We start from the raw sequence: 27,924 nt of genomic DNA, 5'->3' as shown, positions 1-27,924 counted from the left end.
ATGAAATGAACAAGCAAAGGTTTTTGTATGAGTATGGAGCACTGTGTATTATAACGGCTACCACAGTGGGAAATACCAATACAAAATCCTCTCCACAAATAGAGTTTGTGAAAAATGAAAGATGATCAGTTGGTTAATATAATTGAACGGAAAGGAATAACAATACAGTTTTGTTACATCTTGTGATGAAAAACCTTTTTATATAAATAAGTTTGAAATGATAAATGGCACAGCATAAAAAAAGTACCATCGTGCAACAAAAGTTTCATGAAGTTTCATGATAATATATATTATCCATCCATCCATTGTTATAAAGCACATACTAAAAGCACCAGTAAGACACCTTAGTCAAAAAGTTTAATTTTCAACAATATTTTAAGTTGACTAAGGTTTTATCATGGTGCATGACTACTGAATGAACAAACAGGAGCATTTGAAAGGTTTTTGTATGGTCACATGTCACTGTGTGGGGTAGCGGCCACAGTGATAAACGGCAATACAAAAACCCATTTTAGGCCAAAGCTTTCAAAAAGTGTTAGTCTGTCTATTTCATAAATACAAGCACACTGTAGATAATTACATCAAATTACCATTTATAAAATGAATCTGTCAAACATTTCAAAATGTTTTTTTTTTTTTTACCAAAGCTTTGCTATTCATGAGCTTTAAAAGGAGGCAGAATAAAGCGATAAATAAAACTTCCTCAAATGAAGAAGAGTTTAAATAGGTCTAGTCTTTTTTTAGCTGATGAAAACAAAACTCCATTTAACTCAGAGGTGTGCTGCTCAAAATTGTACTTATTGTCAAACTACTCACTAAGATCCTGTTCCAACTGGATAATAAGTTCAAGTATGTCATTGACAATTGGTTTTATTATGGAGAAAATGTTTTATTTCTTTGATATTTAATGTGTACATATGTTTGCACTTGTGGTTGACAACCATCTTTCTTCTCAATAGTTATGCAACACACAGGAAACTTTCTTCACCACAAGCGGGTCAACAGCGTCCAAAACTGACGCTGTTCACTGAAAGCCAAAGACTCAAATAGCTTGGACACAAAGTATTGAATGAGGCCACAGTGTATTTTTTAGCTCCCGTTTGGAAATGAATCAAATTAATTTAAGACAACGTGTTAAGACATTACTACTAAACAGATAGCAATGTATGGTAGATAACTTAAGTGAAATTTTAAATCATGTTTTTCTAAATATCTTAAATGTCATTTTTGCTTTAGATAGCACCTAATGTAACAATTATAAAGTGTGGTTTTACAGTTGCATTAAAATGCAATATTTCTACATGGTATACAAAATCTGACTGAACTTCGGTAGAGGTGAGGTTGCTGTAGCTGGTTTAACAATCAGTGGTAACCTAAACACACTATGCAGGTAGTATACCTGATAATAAAACTATCGGCAGTATCATCTTAAAGATAACAGTTTGATTTAACATATCAAAGATTGGGTACAATTAATGATAAGCAAATCCATTTTGATTAAATTTTATCACAATTTAAACACGAATAAAACAAGAGTTTCTGTGTACAAATGTTTAGGACAACAAACCTCTCAAATTTTCTTTACATTAAAGCATATCAAGCACTTTATTTTTGAAAAAAACGTAGAATAAACTTTATAACTGAATTATGAAATAAGCACAAAAAACTGAATCTTAGGTTGGGTCAGAAGTTATGTTGGGATGTAGAAAACAAGAAGTTCAGAGAGAAGTTTTTGTTCAGTGTTGAGCTACAGTGTATACAGTGGCAACCACAGTGAAACATCCTATAGCAAAAACCTGATGTGTGCCAAAAAATATATTATTTATTTTAAACAATCAGCTGATTGTCTGTATTGGCAAATTTTAATAAAAGACTTCTAAACAAGTGAAATTTAGCCATTTTCTAATTTGATCACTGGATTGAACTGAAATAGAAAGAAAGTGGAATTGAATTGGATGGGATGGATCTGAAACAAAATCAATAGAGCTGGATTCTACACATCAGTAACCCTCTGCTAAACTTCTCTATGTATAATTCGGGATATAACATGTTTCCTTTGAGGTTCAAATTCATTGTATGTGAAGAATAAGTACACAAACGTTTTTTCTCCAGTTTCACTAAGTGAATTTCTCCATAAGCCATTGGATGAGCCTTAGCTGAACATCCATAAATTAATAATTATTGAGACAGAGTAAAAGAAAAAAACTGTTACATATCAGAACTTGCATGGGTAGCATGCAAGGGTCCCAATGTTTAGCATAAAACACAAAACAATTTTTGAAAAAAGAAAAAGGAACAATCTCCATTAACAAAATCTTACAAATTGACACAGCTGATCAAATGATCAATTAAGTAGTTTAACAAATCTATTAGCTAATAAAATTAACCATGCTTGGTTTTTATTTTATTTTATTTTTTAATAAATTTCAGCAAAATTTGACAACGATAACAGCCAAACCTTTGGCATAGGATGTAAACATTATATCTCGCAAAATTTTTGTCTGATTAGATTTTTTTACAATTTGTCAGGGAAGCAAAACTGACAATGTCAAGGATTTCATAAAAGAGACAATAGATTGCTTTTATATTCTGTGAATTTTCATTCAGGCAGTAAAAACAAAAACCTACACAATACGAACCTGTCTTTTTAAATACAATGTACATCTCTATAAACTTTATCCTTGTAACAGCAAAGATAAGATTATACTGCATTACTTGTAGCTCTTTGTCACGTTTGTCTGACATTTCTTTTGAAAAATAAACATTTTTTAAACATTTTTTTACAATGGTAAAAAAATGGTATTCAGATTACTGTATCCAGTGTACAGAGGGATGTTTTTGTCTGGGGTTGTGTCACAGTGCAGTATAGCAACCACAGTGATGTCCTCTATGACAGAAACCTCCTGGCAAACAGAAAACAAGAGAAAACGACACTGTCACTTTAGAAATCATGTTTAGTTTGAGCTCTGAGTTACATTTCTATTAAATGTAGAAATTGCTCATTGTATGTAACATTGTCTTCTCATATACAATGTCATTTCAACCAGATTACTTTATTGTTGTTGTAATATTTGTTTTATTCCTATTTATTACTTAATTACTATGCCTAAATGTAAACACCATCATTTAAAAGAACCATGCACTGTCAATACAAGTCAGAGTGAAGGGAGGAGTTTTTGCATAAGATCATTTTACTGTGTACAATGGCAACCACAGTGATTTACTCTGTGACAAAAACCTCCTGCCTAAAGAAGAAAACGTTTTACACAACCAATAATTTCTATGTTTCAAACTACAGATATTGAGCTATTTTATGCCTCAGTACATGCCTGAAATCTATCGTTGAAGGAAAACTTTGCGCGTTTCTGTCCGTTTACACTTTGTAAGAATGTTTATAAAAATCTATGGAAATATTCAGAAAAAGTCAAATAACAAAATGAACTAATAAACTGAAATCAATTTGTGTCATAAGCCTATTTAAAGAAGTAGGAAAAGGGTCGTATAATAGCATTCAGGGATATATTCTTGTACAGTGTTTGACCACAGTGTATACACTAGTAGTGGATCATAAAACATAAACTTATCCTAAGAAATAAATATTGTATTGGGTTCAATTTAATCTGCTCTTTTACAGATAGACATTTTTTTTTACTAAATCTGGTGTATGATCTATATCTGATTGTACTGGATACAGATCATACATCAGATTTGTATAATCAAATTTGAATTAGATTGACTGATATGGGCTCTTTTAATTAGCACTTTTCTTGGTTATGTAAAGACGAAATGAAAATAATAAGATTTTAATTATTAATACATTTTAAAAAATGATTCCCAAAAAACTGCCTTTGCACAATTTGAAAAAAAAGGCTGTTTGAATTTAATTTGATAAATAAATACATACTGTTTCATTATTGTAAAGCTCTATCTAATTAAGTTTGAAAAGTAGCAAATTAAGAGTCAGTTTTCATCAAAATTTCCCAGAAGTTTCCCGACTCAAAATATGACCAGTTCACTAAATGAGGCAAACGTTTTTGTATGAGTATAAATCATTGTGTAAACAGTGGCTACCACTGTGAGAAACACCAATACAAAATCATCTCCTTAAATTGTATGGTCCACAATTAGCTGCAGTTTGTGAAAAATGGACTCCAATCTGCTTCATACGGAATAATACAATTTTGGTTGTTTAAATTACATGTTGCCTGAAAAGAAAATCTTCTTTTCTGTTGTGTACAAAATGATTTTTGAAACATAAAATATTAAACTCATATTTGAGGTGAACTTATGTATTGTGTTAGTTAAACAGGACAAGTCAATCTTCTCAGTCAACTCAGTAGTTCATTAAAATTGGCCACGTTTTTTTAATTTTTAAATATCAAACAATTACAAATTAGTAATGCAATACAGCCAAGTTTAAATGTTAAGTATCAACACATGTGTACATCATGGACTTGTGGTTGTTAACATCCTTACAGTGGGTTATTTATGTAACACTGCAGGAAATATTTCACCACAGCAGGTGCTTCCACATGCCAATGAGAAACAGAAGCTCCAAACTAAAATTTAAGGAGCTCTGACAGTAACACACCATGTCACTGAGGCAAAAATGGGAATTTGTGTGTATTAAACTGCAATAAAATTAAAAGCTTTGTTCTTAAACCAACAAAGTTAACACGTTTGGAAAAGTTCTTAGATCTCCTCGTTATCAGTCTCCTAACAGGAAAAATCATAAATTCAAAACACATTTCATGAAAGCATTCTTTTTATGAAATATGTTTTCTCCTAATTAATATCTAATATAAAAGTAGAACAACACAGCATCAATACTTGAGTTAAAGGCTTGTCCAATAGCTTTTCATACAAATGTTTACAAAGTTTGCCTAAAGTGATCAAAAGGAGCTGTCTTTTGTAAACATAGTTACTGAATTGTCTTGAGGCTTCTTACTGAAATTCAATAAATAGATATTCCAATTTAAGTAAAATGTTTAAACAGTAAATAGTAACCTATACAACAACTATATGAGAACACGTATTACCTGGCACGTGTTTACAGAATAACAACATTTTATGCCTTACACAAAAACCTCTACTTTAACTACAAAAAGGTACATTGCCCCTTTAATGCTGTGTTTCACACATAGGCAGCCATTACTTATCAAAAGTCATAACGATATGCTTTCTCTGGTTTTTGCAATAACTCATAGAGAAATGTCCATTTTACAAACAGTAAAACAAATAAGGAGACCAAAATAATGCATTTCGTGTGAGAAACGTTCCAAAAGATCCAAAATACAACAAGTTAAAAGTGAAATCAGTAGTCCTTTAGCTGTTTCTCAGCTAGCTCAACACACGTACAAAGTCCGCTAGCATTAGCATTAATTAACCTCCAGATATATGTTCCATTTTCTACACAATACTAATCAGAAACTGCATATTGTAACTCACTAGTTGACCCTCGATTCAATAACCTTTTTAACCCTTAAAGCAGTGGTTCCCAAAGTGTGGGACGTGGTATGGATGAATGGAAAAAAAAAAAACAACAGCTACACAAAAGTGTTTCCCTGTAAAGATGGTTTGTAGTGTGTTTTGTTGCAACCTGAAGTGTGAAATAAACTTCAGTGGAGTTTGAAAACAAAATATGTGTATAGGTTTATGTCTGGTTGAACGATGTGTGTGCCCAGTTACTTGTGCCAACTTGATTTCACTCCTCTACACATGCAAGGACTGTTATTAATGTAACAGTCTTCACATGCATTCATGTAGTCATGTGAATGGCCTTGATCTTAATCTTAATTGCTGTGTTAGTTTTTATTTGTATCTCCATCAGACCAAGATGAGCAGAGGAATTCACTCGTAATTTAACGTGTTCAGTTACTTCTAGCTTTGTTCCCTGCTCATCATATAAGCAACTATCCTGCTATTGCCTAAACAACAGCATGGAAGTTGTCTTGACAAATTGGACAAATTTGTACGTACCACTTCTGTTTTCTGAAAGCATTTAAATCTGAATCTGTGCTGTTTGGAATTTGGTTAAATAACAGCATATGTGTGCAAAGAAATCAGGACCAAATAATACAATGGTTTCAAATGAGCTGGCAAAGGTCAGGTTCCAAATGCAATGTCATGACATCATGACGTCATGATCTAAATCAGGGGTGTCAAACTCAATTTCACCAAGGGCCACTTCCACCCTCAACGGGCCCCATTGACTGTATAAATCAGGAATGCCCAAGTGCAGTCCTCCAGACTGCAACTTTTAGATGCGTCCCTGCTAAAACATTCCCCAGACAAAAAGTTGACTTCCCTCATTAGCAGCAACTCAGTTCTGTAGAGGCCTATGAATGAGTCAATGATCCAGGTGTGTTAGAGAAAGAACGCATCTAAAGTTGCAGAGTGATAGGTCTGGAAAACTAGACTTGGGCAACCCTAGCATAAATGTATGAAAATACAATGTTAAAAATAAATTAAACAACACCTCATATTGTTAAATAACTGATTTTATGTATTCAAGTTTTAAATATTACATTTGAGTTTGCATGGATGTAAAATTACTGTTCAGTTTAAAAATTACAATAGTTTTAAACTGAGCAGTTTAAAAATATGCTCAGTATTTTTAAACTGCTCAGCTAAACTTCGCTCTTTAGCTTGTTAGCTTGTCGATGTTTCAGTTTTATTCGCTGGGAAAATTAATCCGACCCTGGATAAGCGGAAGAAGATGGATGGATGGATGAAAATTATTCTTTGTCTGCATTAAAGATAAGCAGACAAAGAATAAAAAACAAGTTTTGATATTAACTCTCAACTTCATTCACAAAACTTGTTCGTTATTTATTACACAACGAACATGTATTTCACATAAGAACAAAACAATGAGGTGATGTTGCCTGTCCTTGAACACAAAGCTGATCCCTCTTCACCCTGTCACCAACTCACACACATCCTCATTGTGTTCTGTAAATAAACAAAACACAAGCAAAATCAATAAACTATATGCATGTTCCAGTATACTGAGTTTTGGTTTTACATTCATTCTATTTAAATTTAGTTTGTTCGTGCTTACCAATGTTTTCTGGCCGGATGTCTGGCACCGTTTTCCCCTGGTCAGTTCGTCCATGTCTGGTTTTAGTTCTTGTGCTGAGGAAATCCGCAAAATGGCGTGCAGGTTTTCGTCAGTAATGCGCGATCTGGTCTTGGTCTTGTTTAAATTCATTATTGAAAACATCTGTTCGCACAGATAGGTGCTTCCAAACATGGACAAAACACGAGCTGCATGGAGTCGAAGCTGTGGCATCAACTCAGGGGGCAGTAGACGGTAAAAGTCCTCGATTGAAACATCACGGGACTTCGCTCTTTAGCTTGTTAGCTTGTCGGTGTTTCAGTTTTATTCGCTGGGGAAATTAATAATCAGCTTGAGGTGACTCTGCTGCACTCTAGTGGCGAGAAGCCGTAATGTTGGCTGGTAAGAATCGGAAGGCATTATGGGAGATGTAGTTTGTAGTCAATTCGTGCTCAAAACCTATTTTAAGTCAATCAATGGGCCCGCGGGCCTTGAGTTTGACACATGTGATCTAAATATTTGCAAACTCTGTTTTTACAGTCCAAATTTCCTAAAAACTGTGAAATAACCCCTTAGTTCAGTAATAATTGGATGTTCTGAGCTAGAGGTGTTAAGTTTTAATGACTTATAGTCAAGCTTCCACCCCACAGAGCACTCCTCCCCACTCAGTTCCCCCAGACTAGTGGCAGCAGCCATTAGCAAACACCTGGTGGAACTGCAATACAAACTCATCATACAAGCTACTTCTCAGTCCAACCCTCCTAAGAATGCTGTCAACAGCTTAATGGAGAAAAGTTCTTCTGATGACGAGCTGAAACCGTCATCAGAAGATGATGGTCCAAATTCAAGACATCAAATTAATAAGTCAAATTTCTCCTATTTCATGTTTGATAAGTACAGCATTTTATAACAACTGAAGGTAACATAGTTTTTGATTGTGTGATAAAATGTCCCAATGTGCCTGAAAAATTAATAATACCTCCCATTTTAAGAACTCAACTTCAAGTCCAGGTCAAGAATAATAGTTTTCTTTTTTTTTTTTTTTTGAGGACCAACTGTGCTTCCATTTCACAACATCTTGTACCACAAGATCAGTTTACCACTGTGAACAATCAGAGGCAAGCTGTGAGTTCCACTAAAGATACTTTTTAACTGACTTGGGGATGTAAAATCAGGTACAAAATAACATTTCAGTTTGCAGAGCATCAAATTAGAAGGTGAAAAAGAAGGTGTATTGTGTTATCTTATCATTGGGTTCCTCGGGTAAAAGAACTGCAGAGTGCAAGGACTAAAAGGTTGGCAACAAGAACAGGCAAAGAGGAAGTGAGCAGTTAGAAGGATAATTTTATGCAATTCAAACCACAGGAAACGCATGTCTCAGGAGAGATGTTGGTAAATGGAATGGATCAAAATGCCTTCCAAAACACAGAATAATTGTGAACTAGTTCATCAGAGCCTGAATTTAGTTCACAATTACCTGGTGAACATCCATCCATCTATCCATTTTCTGACACCCTTGTCCCTTAGAGGGGTTGGGAGGTGCTGGTGCCTATCTCCAGCTAACGTTCTGGGCGAAAGGCTGGGTACACTCTGGACATGTACCTGGTAAACACTGGATGTGAATTCATTCTGCTGTGACATGTTTGTGATGTTAATTTTGAATGACTTGCAAAGGGTCTGCATATACACCCTACAGACTAAACATTGACAAATTAACTGAAAAGTTAAAAATTGTCGTTGCCCAAGCAGATTTGTCTCATTGAGATTTAAATATGGATTTTTTTTTTGTTTTTCACATTGTGAAATTTCAAGTGGAGTAAGAATTGATCTTCAGGGACAAAAAAAAGTGTAATAAAATACTTTTTTGCCCATTTTACAAAACAAATGTGTTTTATGCAAAAAACACCAATTATGTCAACTACTGCTTTAGTTTTTGTTTTTCCAACCAGTTCCACATTAATGTCTCTGAATCCAACTGAACATACTATCAGGTTGGTTACTAACATATTTCTATCAAGGAGACAAAGCAGTTGGTTTAATGAGAAACCTTCATCTTGGTGAGTTAAAGAACTAATGGAAAATCTATCTGCCAGTATAACAGTTAGTTACCACTGGACTCCTACTTGATATATAAGAGAAGTCTAGATCTGTGAAAGGTGCTGGTTTATTCCCAAGTGATTTTGATTTTGAATATTTTACTCTAAGTCCCGTCCTCAAGGGCTGGTGTCCTGCTTGATTTAGTTCTTTCCATGGTTCAACTCACCTGAATCAAATGACAGTTCATTAGCAGGCCTCTGCAGAACTTTGACATGCTTAGAAGGTATTGGACTATTTGAATCAGCTGTTTTCTTCTTACACAGAATTTTGTAAGTGAGCCAGAAACTTCAATTTTGGTCTCATATGACCATTGCACATTTGTCCACATGTTTGCTTCTCTCCGTGGGTTACAAACTCCAAGCTTCAAATCCCAAGCAAGATTCTTATTGTTTCTTTTAACAACAGGTTTCTTCCTGCCTCTTCTCAGAGTTTTGTAGAGTGCATCACTCATTGTTGTTCACAAATTGATGTTTTGATTAATGTTTCACCTTAGATTTCTGGCCATGTCTCGGTAGATTTTCTGTTGGCTTTTGGATGAAGGAATGGAAAGTTGTATGAGATATTCCAATCTTGGGATTGCTTTCACATTCTCCAGAACTTTCTCCCTGATGTGTTTGTTGGGTTTCTTGGTCTTCATATTGCTGTTTGTTCACTAATGTTCTCAAATAAACCTTTCAGGCCTTTGCAGAACATCTGGATTTATACCAGTGTTAAATTACACACAACTGTACTGTATTTACAGACCAGTGCACTGGATTTAATGAGGATGTATCTGATAAAAAAGAGTGAATACATGCTTGATTCACTTCAGATTATTCTTTGTAAAAACAAAAAAAATTATTATAATCCTAGATTCTGGTTCAGTATGAATGATTTTAAGGTGAATGAAAATGTTTGCAAAGCATAGTACATGTAAGGGACATCTGGAATTTAGATGAAGGGGTTTGACTTTTTAACTATAAAGGACTTTTCATATGAAGTTTTCTGGCACAGAGAACTGGACAAATTAAAGTTGACAATAAGATCAGGCAAAAAGGAAGTGGGCAAGAGCTGTTGAATAACTGTAATCATTTTATGTAACCCAGACCTCAGGAAATAAATGTCTCCAGGGAGACGATAGTAAATACTACAGAGCAAAATGCCCATGAACATTTATTCTTTTCTTGATTCACTTGAGCTATTGTATTTGTATTAGAAACAGACTGCAATGTAGCACTGTGACGGCTACTTCGACTACTGGGGGAAAGGAACACAAGTCACAGTGACTTCTGGTAAGTTCTAACCTTATATCTGTTAAGCTGATTAGATTGAATATTTATTTCTTAATTAATTACTTATCCTGGTTAGTAGTTTTATTTACTGTGAAAACCAATGTATGTCTATCACAACCAAAAACTGTAGAAAATAGTGAGGTACTGGTGACAAAATATTAATTTTTAGATGACACAGGATATTTTTGCACTAAAGTGTCATTGTAATTTGTCACCGTGCCACTACTTTGACTACTGGGGAAAAGGAACCACGGTTACCGTCACTTCAGGTAAAATACAAAGCTTCTGATCGATATACTTTCATTTAATTATTTTCACTTTTTTCTTATTTTTAGCCTTAAGTGTATCTGTAACATCTACAAAAATAATTTTCTCTAAATTGAATGTGCTTAACTACGACATTATTTTCATTCCTAAAGGGAAGACACAAAGGTTAGTGTGAAAACTGGTTAAAATGAACAGTTTTTCTCCAACATTAAATATTGTAATTATTAAGTTGTTCAGTCGAATACGTTTGGGATCCCAGCGGCAGTGGAAAACACCCGCTGCTTGTTTTTGTAAGTTGGGTCTGTTAAGTTGTCATACTGTGACAATGCTTTTGACTACTGGGGAAAAGGAACTACGGTAACAGTAACATCAGGTAAGTCGATCTTATTTGGTCACTGTAATGTTTAAATTTGGCTTTTAGAAGATTTTCAGCCATTTTTGTTGTTAAAATAAAGTTTCCACAGAAGATAGTCTACTTATTTCAGGAAAACCCTTCATAATCTGTGGATTTATTTGATGCTTACTCAAAGCTTTGGTGAAAATAATGTTGTTTTAAACTTGTTTTATACTTTATAAGTATTTATGGTATGTTTTGATGAAGCTGTCTGGCAAGGTAAATCCTTAAACATGTTTTAGTATGGGACAGTTTAAGTATTGCTTTACTGTGACTACGCTTTTGACTACTGGGGAAAAGGAACAATGGTCACTGTCACTTCAGGTATGAAAAGGTTTTATTTCTAGTTTCAAACAATATTTGTAACATGTAAAAAGGTATATATTTTCAGATTTATGGGGTTATGACAATTGGCACATAAATAGACAACAATATTGTTTTGTCAGTGTTCAAACTTGGAAAAATTTGAACCTCATGGTTGTTAAATTCATGTGGATTGATTATTCATTAGGCAGATTTGTACTAGATGGGAAACAAGTATAGATATTATTTGGAATAGGTTTTTGTTGCAAGTTTGACCAAACTGTATTACTGTGACAACTGGGCTTTTGACTACTGGGGAGCAGGAACCATGGTAACAGTAACATCAGGTAAGATTTATACCTCTTAAAAAACTGCACTGTGTTTTTACAGTTTATTTTTATCAAATTACTACGTAATATCGGTATCTGAATACTCAAACTTAACTGTACTTGGAGAATATTTACTGTAAAAAGGAATTACTCAAATGTATAATTGGCAAAACTGATAATTAGGGTTAATCCCTTTAGATTAGTTTAGATGTATTTTATAAAATAGTGAAAGTGGTGAAATGTTAAACAGTTACATGATCAGCATTAGTCCATTAGGCTTTTTATACTGAGACTTAAGTTAATTCATCACTGTGCTACGGTGCTTTTGACTACTGGGGTAAAGGGACTACAGTCACCGTCACTTCAGGTATGAAACAATTTTTTTTTTTAAGTAGCAAAGGAAATTTTAAATTTAAAAAACTGTTCTTGTTACTTTTTGTCACTCAACAATAATGTTAAGGATTGTTAGTATAAAGTCGTGTGGCTTGTTCATTAGGTCGACAAACATTCAGTAACAGATTAAAATGTTAAAATAATTTTGGAGATTTTTTTTTTTTTTATTAATTGCAAAATCACTTTTTCTAAGACCCAATGTGAACTTTAATTGCATAAAACTAGATATCCTAAAATTGAACATTGCTAAACCCGATAACCAGCATTCTAATGTGGCTTTTTAGAAAGTTTAATTGGATTTCAAAAAATCTTAAGAATGTTTAGTTGTTAAAGAACTGGAAATTCTCCATCAGTATGTGGGCCTTTTTACTTACATTGTTAAGTATATCCATCACTGTGCTACGATGCTTTTGACTATTGGGGGAAAGGAACAACAGTCACCGTCATCACTTCAGGTATGAAATTAAATTGTTTCTAATTTGGCCATAATGTTTTAAATGGAAAAAAAAAAAATAGTCGCTTGTAAATTAAGTTGGATCATAACTTTATGAACATGCTTGAATTCAGAATTAACTTTTTGACAAATTTTTAAATGCAACGTTCATGTGAACAGGGATATCAGGATTATTTTTGAGAACTTTGGAAATATCCTTCCAAACTTCACTTGAGTTAAATATTGTAGCAAGTCAATACCCTTAAATATAATATTGTTAAAATGTATGATCTTTTCTTAAATTTTGATTTTTTTAAAATTGATTTAAAAAATAGAGGTGATTCTGAAGTGTTAAAGACTTTGAAGTTCACACTCAGTAAATCAGCTTTTTAAACTAAGAGGTAAGCCGATTAATCACTGTGTTACTACTACGCTTTTGACTATTGGGGAAAAGGGACAATGGTCACCGTCACTTCAGGTATGAAATGTTTTTTCTTTTCTAATTGTCAAATATAATTGTACAGGATTATATTTTGCCATATTTCGTCACATGCTGGATAGATTTGAAAATTTACCACACAAAAAAAAAACTAATAATAAAAATGCGACCTCTAAGTTGTTTTAGGACATAAATCAGTGAACAATTTTACAGAAATATGATTTTGATTTTAGAGATTTTTTAAATCAAATATAGTTTATCAATTATGCATTTGTGTTTTGATTGATAAAATTTTTGAATTGCATGTTCACATAAAAAAAATGAATATGTCTCAAACTAAACTGTTTTTGGATGGTATTTATTGTAGTAAGTTAATACTGTCAAAATTAATTACAAAGGATCTAGACTGTACAGCTTTAACAGAATTTACAAAATTGTGTGAGTATTTGAGATTTTCATGATCATCAAAATTGAGGTCAAATAGACTTTTTTTCAAATGTGACAAGTTGCTTGTTGAATCGTGGGTAAGGAATAAAGTTTTACAATTGTAAGTAAGGTGGATTTTGAATTGGTTAAACTCTGCAAATGTTTTGGTTGTTTTTTAATTTTCTTGAAATTAACGTGAGCATGTTCTTTGGTGTCTTATTTGGATTTTGTGAAATGGTGAGATAAATGATTTTGTTAACAGTACAAATTAATTGAACAATGTCTTACAATGTTGCTTTTGATTTATGAAGAAAATGTGTATTGCTAAGTTTCGTCAGGTAAGACTGGTGTACCTATATTTATGTTATCTGTTAAAATGAGATAAAATTTTAAATTAGGTTTTGCATGGATGTCTCATATTTAAAGTTTGTGGCTTTGTATGCACTGGCATCTTTTCTTTAAACGAAATGTGTAACTGAAGTTTTTAAAATAGGATTTAAAGCAAGAAAAGACAGACTGAACTCTGTGAAGATCTGTTTTTCTTAAGTTATGTTGTTATGTTATTTAATTTATATATTGTTGTTTTAAAAGTGCTCTTGTTTTTGTCATTTTCAGCCACTCAGAGTGCTCCCACTGTGTTTCCTCTGGCTCCATGTGGTTCTGGTGGTAGTGACCTGGTCACCCTCGGCTGCCTTGCCACCGGTTTCAACCCCTCCACCATCACCTTCTCGTGGGAACAAGGCAGTACTGCTTTGAACAACGTCATCCAGTACCCTTCAATCCAGAAAGGAAATGAATACATGGGAATCAGTCAGGTTCAAGTCAAAAGACAGGACTGGGAAGCAAGAAAATCCTTCAAATGCATTGCAAATCACGCTGCAGGACGACAACATGCTTCAGTCACCAAAAAAAGTAAGATTAATGCAAAGTTATAAATCTTTCCTTTTTAGTATTTTTTAAAATTGCATTTAGTTGCCTTGTATGCCATAGTTCAAATTTCTTGAATTAAAAAATATATTTATTATGTCCTAAGAATTGTAGGACCCTGTAACTGGTGTTTTATTAGTTATTGTAGACCTTTAACTAGAATTATTTGCATTAATTTAAAGAACTACTCATGTCAGACCTCCCATCAGTACCAACATGAGTAAGCATCAGTAAATGTAAGATAAAATAAAAAAATAAATAAAATTAAAAAATTAACAGCTAAAGTATACGGGACATATTTCTGATGAAGGTATATTTAATTATTTTCTTAATAATTGGAAAGTCTTTCTTGGTTTAAATTCATAACAATGGAAGTTTGATTTTAAAATTGCTTAAATGGGGCATATTATTTATATCTTTATTGATATCTAGCAGGATTTACCAGGTGGAACAAGAGGGTAAATTCAATAGTATTTTCAGCATCACTAATACCTTTTCTCTTCATTTCATAGACTACTTCTGCATCTTCTGTTTTTTTGTGCCTGAACAATACTTCTTGTTTGCCGACTTCTGCCTGTGTCTGTTTTTCTGTTTGTTGATTAATAACCTCGTTGTAAACCCTATTACTTTGTGCTTGCCAGTCAATGTATATGCAGAAGTGAGTGTTGGCGTTCTTTAATGCCAATTTTGGATAGATGTATTTCCCTCTTGAATGGCAAAGAACAACTTACTGCTGTGCTCATATAATGAATGTCTTAAAATGATTATGTTGTTGGAACCAGTTAAAGATACATCAGGCCTGATCACATGAACCAAGCCTCATATTGTTTCCCAGGGCTTCTGCATATATATAGATTTTGTCCTTGCTTCTGCAAACATATATGTGTATCTGTTTGTCTTTCAGACGACGTTTTTGAGCTTCCGACTCTTAAAGTGTGTTCCTCTGTGGATGAGACAAAAGAGGAGGCTTACTTCTCCTGCTTTGCCAAAGATTTTTCTCCAAATACATATGAGATCAAATGGTTGAAAGATGAGCAAGTAATCACCGGCACAATAGATGAGGTCATCACATCGTCTCAGGGAAGAAATGACACGAATGGAACCACCCTGTTCAGTGTTGCAAGTCTGCTCACACTGCCGTCCAGGGAAGTGCCTGAAGGCTCAAAATTAACATGTTTATTTAAGGGAAAAGGCGAAAGAAATCCAGTCTATCTGAATTCTACTGTGTCCCACAAGCAGTGTTCAGTTGGTGAGTACAATGGTAGTTTTTTTTCGTTATACCTAATCACCAAATTGATCCTACCAATCTGTTTAATTTTTTTATAATTTTTCTTTTACTTTTTAGTTACTGAAGGGTGTAGCGAAGACATGGATATAAGAATCATACCCCCCACAAACAAGGACATCTTTTTGGATGGAAAAGGAACCCTGATATGTGAAGTCACCGAAAAAAAGGGGGGATTTGAGAAGGTCATTTGGTTGGACGAGGACGACGCAGAAGTGGTATCCACACAAGAGGATATAGGATCCAATGTACATCGAGCTAAAATTGAAATCACCTTTGATGAATGGAGCAAGGGGCTCAAGCGTGTCTGTGAAGTCCACAGCACTGAGTGGATTGATACAGTGAAGAGAGAGTACCAAAGATACAATGGTAAGAAAACTGTTCAGAATTCATCCTTTACCTGCATTTACTTCTGCTTCTCATGACAGAAAACACTTTGTGAGGGATATCTTCCCGTGAACAATAGATGTTTCCGTCAGATTATGTGGTAATTCATTTGTGACCCTAACTGTTCTCTCATGCCTACAGGACAAGCTTCTAAGAGGCCATCAGTGTTTATGTTGCCTCCCTTAGAACAAACTAGAGAAAATACAGTGGTTCTGACTTGCTATGTGAAAGACTTCTCTCCTCGGGAGATTTATGTGGACTGGCTTGTCGATGATGAAAAGGCAGGCACAAAATATCAGTTCAGTACCACAGAACCCGTGGAAAACAATGGATTATTCTCTGTTTACAGCCAGTTGATCCTCACACAAGAGCAATGGGCTAAGAAAGATGTGGTGTATAGCTGTGCTGTTCATCATGAGTCAGTGGCAAAGTCAAGCAGAGCGATTGTCAGATCCATTGGATCCAGAACCTTTGAAAAAACCAATGTGGTCAACCTTAGCATGAACCTCCCTGAAACGTGCAAGGCCTAGTAGATGTGTCTATGCGTCTTGTTGTTGTTTTTTTTTTCTTTCTTGTTTGATGTCTGTTGCTTGTGATTTTAAATTGTTTGTGTGTTTTTAGTGCAAATTTAAAATGAAAATAAAAAAAAAAAAATACTCGCCAACTGTGTTGATGTTTGTCGCTTGCACTTTGTGTGTACTTGATCTGGTGTTGAAACTGAATGTTCATGTCACGTTTTACGTGAGTTTTGTCCTGATGCAACCCAAATAACATATCATTTGAGTTCTACATATTTAGATTTCAAATAGTTGTGCAATAATAATATAGAAGGATTTCAAATGTCATAGTACTTACAAGAATACTATCACCTCAATAACATCAGGTATTGAATTTAGATTTTTCTCATTTCATTTGCAAAAGTAGAGCTGACTGTGTTTCTGTGATGTGTCTTTATGTGACTGTTTCATCTACTGGGTTCTGCACCCCCAAAAAAGTCTTGATGACTCTTAAACTCTGATGACAGGGTCTTTCACAAGCAAGTCAGTATCATACTAAAATTAATCAGATTACTGTAGCACTTTTTATATAGATAAAGACACGGAAAACTAGAAAAAAAATTGAAAGGGACAGAAAAAAAATGCATAGTTAATTGTAACCTATCTTTTCTGGAAGTCTTTATATTTTTTGTAAACTAATTGTAAAAGAAAATATGGATCATTATCTCACACTACTGAAAAATACACTAATTTCAAACTGTGCAGTACAACCAGACGTCGTGATTGACTCAAGTGGAACCAAAGAAGATGACATGACTAACACGGCCATCACCTTCATCCTTCTCTTCCTCCTCACTCTGGTCTTCTCCATCGGGACCACTGCATTTAAGGTAACACAACAAATTGGTGTGGGCACAAATTTGGAATTACTGAGATTAGGAACTTAAAACCAAATGTGTATTTGCGAAATGATAAACACTGCACTACAGCAGATATGAGCAAAGGTTTTGGAGGAGCAAGTAGTCACACCCTTGAAGAAAGGTTTTATAACTGGCATGTATTTATGATGCAGTGAAATCTAAAACAAGGCATTTTTTGTCATTTTCTTTTGTACTATAGTACATACACACAACATAATGTTAAAATGCATTTTTTTTACCTAATTCAGAGTTCTTTGTCTTGTGTCTTCTAGAGTTATAAAAACGTAATTACTATTTTCATGCCTGACAATCATTTTGTAAAACAGTTTCGTACCAATACCCAGGAGTTCTTTCTTTAACCATTTTCTACCTATTGCTTTTTTAGTTGCAATGCTAAATGCTTCAGCTGTTTTAAATGAATATTGAAATCTACCAGAAGAATATATGTATGTTTATTAACCCTAATGGTGTTCTTCATATTTAAATTGAACATTTGATTATAATCGGATTATGAATTAGGCAGATATTGACATATAAACATAATTCTTTGGCCTATAAATTTGAACAAGATGAAGAGTATGTGGAACTGTTATGTAACTCTGAGATTGTTCCTAAATGTAAAGTACTTTATGTAAAATGCATACCCATTGTTATTATTATTGATACTCTAGGAGACAATTGGGTTTTTCAGAGAAACATTTTTTCCAGCAGCTGGAGTTTCTAAAGTATAACATCAAAACAGGTGAAATAAAGGATCTACATAGAAATTTCCAAAATACAATTGTTTTCCATAATGCAGAAAATGTCACTCTCCATTGAAATATGCAAAATTTTGTCAGAGTCCTTCAAAATCAAACATTTCAGCTGTTTTTCGTTGCACTAGTTCACAATAATCACCATTCTAGTTTATAGAGTTTATAGATTCTAGATATTACTCTAAAAGGGACACTTCAACACTTTGGTGGAATCAGTTTAAGTATCTCTCAAACATTTTTTTTTCCATTTCAGGTTCTAAAATTAATAACATAGTTAAATTAAAACAGAGAGAAAATTCATTAGCTGATAAACCTGTTCATTTAATTGTGATGAGTTAAAAAATATATTTCTTTATTGAATAACATCAGTGACCAATGAGGCACAAATCCACCAACTATTTATTTATATATCTTTGTGTATTGTCGCTATTAACAACAAAAAACATGATTATAACCAGAGTTGGTCAGGTTCTCTGAGAAAATGTTTTATATTTTCTGCTCATATCTTTCAAGAAAAGTATTTATAGTGCAATGAAAATAAGAATTAAAACTTTTCCACACTGGACTAACAATTGTACAATAAAAAGAATAATAAAATTAGCTCATTCTTTTATTCATTTTATTTAGCTAAAAATAATACTTATGATTAAATAATCAAAAAACCTGCCTCAGTTTTTTTTATATATTGCTAATCTAATTACTTTAACATTCTTAAAACAAAACAATATTTTCACACCGCATGATCATAACAACAAAAGGTGTCTTAAAAAGAAAACAATTAGCAATCTTTGGTGTATTTGGCATTACAATAAAAGCAGCTAAATGCATTAAAATATTCAGTTTAAAATTGAAAACACATAAAGAGAGCTTTTGTAGCTTCTCCAAATATTGTATGAAAGGTGTAATGTGTTGTTTTATTTTCACAAAGAGGAATAAAATAAATAATTTCTCATTTTTATTTTAAATGTATAGAAATTCTTCTGAAACCACTTTAAGATATGATTAATTTGTTACAATGATAGCACTTTTGGTCTGAATGAGCTTTGTATTGCTAGCAGTGGAGAGTCCATAAAGAACAAAACAGTTCAGCAGAGTATTATTATATTCATTATGTCCATAAATGTTGATAAATTATATCAGCAACACAGTCATAAGGAGGAATAATACCATTTTTAATGTATGTTTTTCTTTCTTTTTTTCCTTTACAGGTCAAATGAAACAAGAAGTACATAAAAAGGACATTTAATAGATTAAAAAAAATACAAAAACATATTTTTTCAGAATTGTTCCTATTCTTTCTATATCATGTAAGTAATTGCAAATGATATTTGTCAATCATTCCAAATCCATCTTCATATAATTTGTGGAGCGATACAGTTTTGAAAGAGGAAAACTGTTTTACTCTTTTTATTTCTTTACAATATTTTAACACTGTTCTCAAGTTGTGCATTTTTTGCTTGACGTTGTTCTCATCAAACCACCAGCACCTGGAAGCAATGACCCATGTTCAACTCTGTACGTAAATTAGCACATTTTGCTGCATGGTTGCTTTTTTCGGTCTGTTATTACTGGACTTGCAAACCAAAATCTTTGGCAAAGTCATGAGAGATTGTCTGTGTGATATCTTATGTAAAGCAACCTGAGATATTTAAATGTGTTCTCTGTTTTTCTTACTGGCATAGATGCGCCTCACACCTGCTGTCTGTGCCGCTCTCTTGCTCTCTGCTCTGTTTCACTTCTGCTTTTCGGTCCCCGTTTTGGACCTGGGTGTTACACAAGCCTTCCGCTCGTTGCATGCCCTGGTCGCTCTGCTCTGTCGAGCTCAACATCTGTTCAACAGACTTTTAACCCTTTTTTGCATTTTTTTTATTTCTTTTTGTACAATGTGGATTATAAAACTTTGCCATCTAGTGTAAATAAAAGCAAACTGCACCTGAAATTCAAAGTTGGTTATTAATTAATGTTGGTTGTTAGTTAAAGACCACAGCATGAAGGTATGTATGGATTAACTTGAATCAGATTTAATCTTTAAAGAACCCCTGCTTACCTTCACGATGCCATGCAATCTCCTCTCTTCCACAGCTTTACGGCTGATCCCCCCAAAAATGACCTTGTACCCTGTTTGGGATGGAGAAGTCAAGATTTCAGATGTCAGACTTATCTGTGCTTTGAGCGACTATTTTCCCAAGGACATAACTGTGCGGTGGTACAAGGAGGACCAGCTTCTAACAAGCAATCAAAATGTGAGAAATTTTATAAGTGCAAATGAGGAGAACACAACCTACAGTCGAACCACCGAGATTACTCCAGACAAGGAAGAATGGATAAAAGGATCAACGTTTAAGTGCAAGTCTACTCACAAAGCCAAAGATTTGACAGAAACAATAAACATTTGTCAGAGTAAGTCTATACAGGCATTGTCACATATCAAATAGTAAAGTCCAAATATATTGACCTGTAGAGTAAGTGTTTAATTTTTTTTCTTTGCAGTCTATGGAAAATACACTCCTCCCATTTACATGGAGACCCCAAACTTCATGAAAGTGATGACAGAGTCTGAAGTGGAAGCAAAGTGTTCCATTTCCACCGTGCTTAATGCCAAACTGACCTGGGAAATGGACAGGGTTCCAGTAGGGGATCAAAGCCAAGTGCTTAGAAATGAAACATTCGTAAGCACTACACTGAAGGTTCCATTGGAGACATGGGCAAAAACGAAAAAAATTCAGTGTAAAGCTGAACATCGCTGCTTCACAGCTATGAAGACCATAAGTATTTCAGGTAAAATGATACGATAATATGAATACTAAAGAACTGTCTTCAAAGTTCTTATAACGTGACATGATCTCTAAAATGGGCTGTAACATTTTGATATGTTATGTTGTGTTATGCTTTTTATAAATTCTTCAAATCAGTACAAAAAACATGAGTGCATATCAGATGTCTTGGTGACACTGTATTTCACCATACTTTTATTTTTTACCTCTTATGATCCAGGGCCTTCAGTTGGACGTCCAAAGGTGGAGATCAGAAGGTCCTTGTCAGAGCTGCTGAAGAAAGAAAGTGCCGTTTTCCAGTGTGACGTGTCACAGCTCTCCTCACAGGACCTCTATGTCACATTTCAAGTGAATGGAACTGATGCATTGCAAAAATATTATATTGATCTTCCTGAAGGATCCGGCCCTCATTCAGTCAGTAGAAGTTTCTCTGTTCCTAGAGAGTCCTGGAAAATTGACACAGATGTCTCGTGCACAGTGAACCAAGGCTTCTCCAGCAGTCCCTTCAAGTCAAATTTAATGAGCAAAATTTTTGGTAAGAGTTGTTTACAGTTTATTGCGTTGCTTTCCAATAAGAGCTTTTATTCAATTACATGTATATACTGTATTTTCTAAGGACGTTAAAAATCTGTGTATTTTTGTCAACAACGTTTTAGTGAAACCATCTGTGGAACTCCTGTTGGCCCCAAGTAGAGCATCAGATCCACAAACGCTCTTGTGTTCCGGATGGGGCTTCGACCCAGAAATTAAATGGCTTAATGGCGTCGAGGAAATATTCACATCAAATCATGACATCAGCATGGATGCGAATGGACGTGTTGCCGCGACAAGTCAACTGCAAGTTGCTCAGACACAGTGGAAATCAGGAGAGGTCTTCACATGTGAAGTGTCTGACAAATCTCTAAATGAAGTGGTCAGAAAGGAAATCAGTGTCTGCTCAGGTAAACTGGAGAACTACATACAAGCAAATATTTGATAATAGAGTGACATACAATTTATTTTCTCAGGTGATGTCTAAACCTACCTTAAAAAGCTGAAAGTATTTTAGTACAGTATTCATTTCAAGTTCATTTTTATCTCCCTTTAACCTTGTTTTTCAGATGTAAATGTAGTCCAATCATGTTAAAAATATATTAATGTCTCCCCTGTAGTTCACTGAGGAATTGGCCATTAATCTCCTGCTCTTTTGCTTTCCATTGATTGAGGATTTTCTGGCCCTCCAGAATCTGTTTGTATTTCTTGCATTTACCTTCTGAACTTGGAGGGACCTGTGCTGTTCTATCTGAAATTTTCTGATGATGCACAGTTTTGGGCTGGGTGTTTTGTGAGATTTTTTTTTTTAAATTGTTTCGGTAGACTTCAGTTTTGGACTGCCACATCAATCAATTTTTACAAACCAGTTGCTTATTATATCTGGTATGTAGAAATTGGTATTGTTGTCGAAAGAGTGGACATGATCGGTGACAGCTTCTTCTTCATTCACTTGTAATTTGGTCCCAGGTGTCAAAAACATTTAAATGAGTGACTAGTTGTTATTGAGATCAGTGTTTACCTATACACTTCCATCCAAAAATCCATCTATGGCTGGGCTAGGTCATCCATAAATATTTATGTGATGGGTGGAAGGGAGAGTGAACTGGTCTATTGGGTGAGAAATGTAACTCACTCTGAACAGATCCATCACAGAGCAGCATAATGACAGGCAGGATCCATTTCTATTCATGCACACACTCAAGTCAGAATACCCAGGGAGAGTACTCAGACAGAACCCATAAATACATGGAAAGAACATGAAAATCCTATGCCTAAAGGCCAGTTAAGGCCATCATGCTGCAAGGGGACAATTTTCAACATCTTTGCTACCATGAAGTCCCATTTTATCCACCTCTGTGTTTATGTTTGCCTCAGTAGTTAAAACTAGGGATCCATGGCATATCCATGCTTCTGTTGATGACATAAGTTATTGTATTTGAAATAACCTGTAGTCAAAAGTTGATTATGTGTTAAAGTTGTGTAGTTCTACATGTTGTGTGAAGTTTTACATCTCAACTGATCCAAAAACTACTCTATGTCTGCCCAAGGATACAAAGTATTGTTATTCCTGAATAAGATAATGCTGTTGTTAATGAATCTAAGTCCAATTCCTTTCCTTTGTATCTTGGAAAACTGCATCTGAACAGAATGGCTTAAACATGACATAATGCCTAAACCATCACCATGACTTTGTCCTTGTAAATGATTATTCTTAGTCATATTTTTTTTCTTGTGTTTCTCCCTTTCAGCTTGTTCAAGCCCAACTCCAAACATTGAATTGAACATTCCAAACTTTAAGACTGTGACGACAGCACTTGTGAAAGCTACATGTTTGGTTCACACTGCTTTTGATGTCAAAGTTACCTGGCTGATGGATGGGAGTATTCAGGAAGAATATACAAAGACTCGATTTCAAAACATGACTCATTTAGCCACTGATGTGACAATCCCCTCAGGAAAGTGGAGGCAACTGAAGACCATAACGTGTAGAGCAGAACATAGGTGTTTTTCACCCACTGAAAAGACAGTAAATGTAGCAGGTGAAGCAGCCCTACACATTAAATATTGCACTTCACAGAATGTTCGAGAAACACAGGGATTACATATTACTTTGCCTTTACTTTTTATGATCCAGGGCCTTCAGTTGGACGTCCAAAGGTGGAGATCAGAAGGTCCTTGTCAGAGCTGCTGAAGAGAGAAAGTGCCGTTTTCCAGTGTGACGTGTCACAGCTCTCCTCACAGGACCTCTATGTCACATTTCAAGTGAATGGAACTGATGCTTCGCAAAAATATTATATTGATCTTCCTGAAGGATCCGGCCCTCATTCAGTCAGTAGAAGTTTCTCTGTTCCTAGAGAGTCCTGGAAAATCGACACAGATGTCTCGTGCACAGTGAACCAAGGCTTCTCCAGCAGTCCCTTCAAGTCAAATTTGATGAGCAAAATTTTTGGTGAGAGTTTGTTTGTATTTTCTTGGAAAATGTATTGCTACCTAGTGGCATTTTTTAATCTGTTTTCTTATCTGTTTAAATTTCTTTTCTCAAAATATATTAGTGGAACCCTCAATGGAAGTTCATCCTGCTCCCAGTGAAGGACTTGAGCAACAAACACTAGTGTGTTCCGGATGGGGCTTTGACCCACAAATCAAATGGTTTAACAGGTCAAAGGAAATAAACTCATCAAATTCAGACATCAGTATGAATAACAAAGGTCATGTTGTTGTGATGAGTCAACTGCATGTTGGTCATGCAGAGTGGAAAAGAGGAATGGTGTTTACATGTGAAGTATCTGACATTTCTCTAAGGAAAAATGTCAAAAAGAATATCAGTATCTGTTCAGGTAAAATTCTAACTAAATCTGTCCATGTAGTTTTCTAGTTTTAAATATGGATCACCTGCTTTATCAAGGATTTATTTTCTCCCTTAGTTACGCCAACGTCTTCTCATATGGTTGGCGTCTATATTCAGAGACCTAAACTGGAGGAACTCCAAAAGAGGGGACAGGTGACTGTTACATGTCTTTTTGTTGGGACTAGTCTTTCTGATTTCTCCATAATCTGGAAAGTAGGTGATCAGCGAGCTTCCCCAAGTAATATCAATATGGAAAAACCTGTGAGTCACAACAACGGAACGGACACTTTACACAGCTCCCTCTATGTGTCAGCAGAGGACTGGCATTCAAATAAGCAAGTGTCTTGTGTGGGGAAACATCTGTGTTCCAACCAAAGTTATGAAGACTATATCAGCAAAAGTACAGGTATTACAAGCACTCTAAGGACTATTTACAAATGTTATCTTAAATGTAATTTACCATTTCTTTCCTTCTGTTTTGTATTGGTGTTTCCAGATCTGTATCAGCCAGTTCTGAGGATAGTGGAACCAACTTTTGATGAGCTGTATACATCTGACAGTGTCATTCTTACTTGCTTAGTTTCAGCATTTTTTCCATCTGACGTCATTGTTCAGTGGACAGAAAATGGCCAACAACTCCCAGCATCTCTCTATATTAACAGTCCTTCATGGAAAGAACCGGGAAGATGCTATTTTTCAATGAGGAGCAGACTAAATATAACTAAGGTTGAGAACAATAACTCAACTTACTCTTGTGTTGTCAGACATGAATCCTCTGAGTCTCCATTTGAAACCAGCATAAGTGACGTGTTTGGTAAGCTAACAATCAGTTTTCAGAAATCTTATTTTCTTCTACAGTACTCTCTAAACAAATAACTTATTTCCTCAGCCACTGTGAGATACACCAAACCCTCAGCCGTCTTGCTCCAGGGAGAGAACGAACTCATGTGTCTGGTCTCGGGCTTCAACCCCAAATCCATCAATATCACTTGGTTCCGCAGTGAAACCACAGAGCTGTCGGACTACAACATAACCGAGCCCTACGTAGGCCCAGATAGGAAATTCAGAATTCTCAGTCGCCTTCGCCTTGCACCAGTTGACACCTTACCTGGCGTGATTATCACCTGTCGGGTGACACATGAAGGCGCCACCATCTCAGTAAACATATCCAAACCAGGTATGTGAGCTACATTTTTCTTGAGTGTTAAAGAGTTAGTGTTTACCACTGTGAGTCAGATTTATTTTTAATTTACTTTTTTTCCACTAAAGTCATCATAAGCTTATAAATAATTAAACTACATTTTCTACAGACACACTGGAGAACTGTAACTTCTTTGATACTATCAAGGACATTGATGTGAGTCAAGATGCATTGAAGGAAACCTGGTCTATGGCATTAACCTTCCTCTGCTTTTTCCTCTTCACCATCATATTTTCTCTTGTTGTCCTCATCATTAAGGTAAGAATCAGCTATAGTGTTGCTGCAGGTACTTCACTGAGTATAATTTTGAATTAGAATGTTAATCACTTTCATGTTGACAGATTTTCTTTTCTTCTACTTTCAGACAAAATAATGACAACCAGAAGACAGTTTTTCTTTTATTGGATGGATACATTTTTACATTGTTTTCTGTTTGTTTGGTGTGCATAGAGTGGCTCATTATTATTATTTTTGTTTTGTTTTGTTTTGCTTTTTTTATTTTCTCTTGTGTTCTTTGTTCTAGTTTATAGCAAATATTTTTGGAGAGTTATTGTGTTTCTCTTATGTATTTGGTGTGAGATGTAAATGCTTTTTAAGATAAATAAAATGAATGATACTATAGTGTGCTATATTCTATCAATGTTTTCTGTACTGAACGAATTGTCCACAAGATGGAGACAAAGTTCTACATTCAGCTTTGTATGATTCAATTTCCAACACAGAAATTATGCAGTTTTAAATCCGAGATTTTCTTTTTTTGGCACCGTTACGAGGAAGCAAAATAACAATTGTGACTTTACAAAAACCTAAAACAAATGTTTTGTTTTAATTTAGAGATGCACAAGTTGGTCTGTGTGCAAATTTCATTTGAGTTTCCACTTTAGGCTTGTCTTTGCCTTTGTGCACATTGTGGGTTCATTGGAATCTGTTTCTCGGAGGGATTACACCAGGAACACAAAGGTTTACTATTGGTTGCTGTAGCGATCTGGCAGAGTTTGTGTCCTCGATTGGCTGTGGACCCCGTGGCAGACGGCCCATATCTGTGACGCTGTTGCTGGGAGGGAGTCGCAGTGTGCTGCTGCCAATCTTGTGTCAAGGGGCCAACAGAAAAGAATCATGGAAGCATTTCCCTGTAATTGCATTATTTATCTCGTCTATTTCCTCCAAACATCTTTTCATGGATGCAACAGTCATGCAACCAGTCAAACATGTATGGAGAATGTTACCTGAAAGTCAAGTAACCAGTAACACCTTGAAGAAAAAAAAAACAAAGAAAAAACAACAGAATATTGAAGCTTGGTCATTTTTAACATGTTCAGATTTCTCACACATCCTTGTCAACGTCAGATGATGTCATAATCTGAATTACAGATGAGCAAAACAATTAAATTTATGTCTATTTTACCACAGTGCATTTATGATTAAACACATTAAGACCATCATTGCTATACTTCAGCTTACTTTGATCAAGCCTAGAGTGGAAACTCAAAGGAAATAGCAGAGCATCGGCTATTGCAGATAAAATTGCCTTTAAAGAAAGGGAAGAAAAGAGTCTAGATGTTCTTACAGGTGTTATTTTGTAATTGCATAATTTGTCTTGATTCAAAAAAAAAAAGTTTACTGAAAGTCAGTAACTTGGACTGACAGTTTATCTAAGGACAAGTACTTAAAATTAATTGTAATAGTGTCACCTAGTGGTTGTAACATGTATTACAACTTTATGTGAGCAGCGTGAGAAAGTCAACGATTACTTATAAATAATTGGCCTCAGGGAGAACAAGAAAATTGTGAAAAGAAAGTTTTGAAAAAAATAATTGACATAATTACATTTAACCACAGTCTTTTTCTGAGCTGAAAACCAATAGACAGTGTTGCTTTGATTAATAACTATAAAAAACCTGATCACTGCAACAAACAAGACATCAGTTCCACCAGAATTCCTTCTGTCTTAAAATCCATAACAAAACTTGTAGGAGTCCTATTGTCTTATCAATATTAAGAGCATAGTCATGTAGAGACTAACATCTAATTCATTAACTCCTGTTCTGGGCTCCTGTTATGGGCAAACAATGCAAAACTAATGCAAAATAGTTTATTTTTCAGTAAATAAATGTAATTGCACATAAAATAAATTTAGCAATTCATAAGCCAATATAAGAAAAATACATACTGTGTTTTCACTGCATTTTAAAGTTCTCAGTTTGTCACTGCATGAAGTAATTAAATTTGTGAATCTAATAAAATGTTACATTAAATTTATAGCAAAAACATAAATCATAAATATATTTTCCAAAACACATTTTGTTCCTAAAAAATATTAATTTTAAGTACATGAATTTAAACTGCTGTTGTGTCTTGGTTAACCTGCACAACCACTACTGAGC

At 34.6% G+C, this 27,924-nt stretch overlaps 1 protein-coding gene across 6 annotated transcripts in view; it reads left to right on the top strand.

Annotated features, from left to right (window-relative positions):
* The window catches only part of LOC106700343, a 245,212-nt gene extending 219,051 nt beyond the window's left edge, over positions 1-26,161 (top strand). Inside the window, exons 3-17 of one of the 6 annotated variants that reach the window (XM_023348735.1) lie at positions 468-480; positions 12,041-12,088; positions 14,028-14,324; positions 20,266-20,583; positions 20,674-20,961; positions 21,178-21,492; positions 21,614-21,898; positions 23,240-23,530; positions 23,626-23,940; positions 24,044-24,328; positions 24,416-24,745; positions 24,836-25,153; positions 25,229-25,516; positions 25,650-25,798; positions 25,905-26,161. In XM_023348735.1, the coding sequence (XP_023204503.1) occupies positions 468-480; positions 12,041-12,088; positions 14,028-14,324; positions 20,266-20,583; positions 20,674-20,961; positions 21,178-21,492; positions 21,614-21,898; positions 23,240-23,530; positions 23,626-23,940; positions 24,044-24,328; positions 24,416-24,745; positions 24,836-25,153; positions 25,229-25,516; positions 25,650-25,798; positions 25,905-25,913 (3,549 nt within the window). In that variant the 3' untranslated portion in view covers positions 25,914-26,161. Of the gene's footprint in view, positions 1-467; positions 481-10,374; positions 10,429-11,016; positions 11,069-11,338; positions 11,414-11,684; positions 11,740-12,040; positions 12,089-12,914; positions 13,026-14,027; positions 14,325-20,265; positions 20,584-20,673; positions 20,962-21,177; positions 21,493-21,613; positions 21,899-23,239; positions 23,531-23,625; positions 23,941-24,043; positions 24,329-24,415; positions 24,746-24,835; positions 25,154-25,228; positions 25,517-25,649; positions 25,799-25,904 lie in introns of those variants that run through there. The other 5 variants (XM_023348733.1, XM_023348736.1, XM_023348737.1 and 2 more) reach the window with 5 other exon arrangements.
* Positions 26,162-27,924: the final 1,763 nt, after the last annotated feature.

The sequence above is a fragment of the Xiphophorus maculatus genome, chromosome 16 (assembly GCF_002775205.1).
Source record: "Xiphophorus maculatus strain JP 163 A chromosome 16, X_maculatus-5.0-male, whole genome shotgun sequence".
In the NCBI taxonomy this organism is placed as follows: Eukaryota; Metazoa; Chordata; class Actinopteri; order Cyprinodontiformes; family Poeciliidae; genus Xiphophorus; species Xiphophorus maculatus.
Note: the sequence above shows the minus strand (reverse complement) of the source record. Positions and strands in the feature narration are given on the sequence as shown.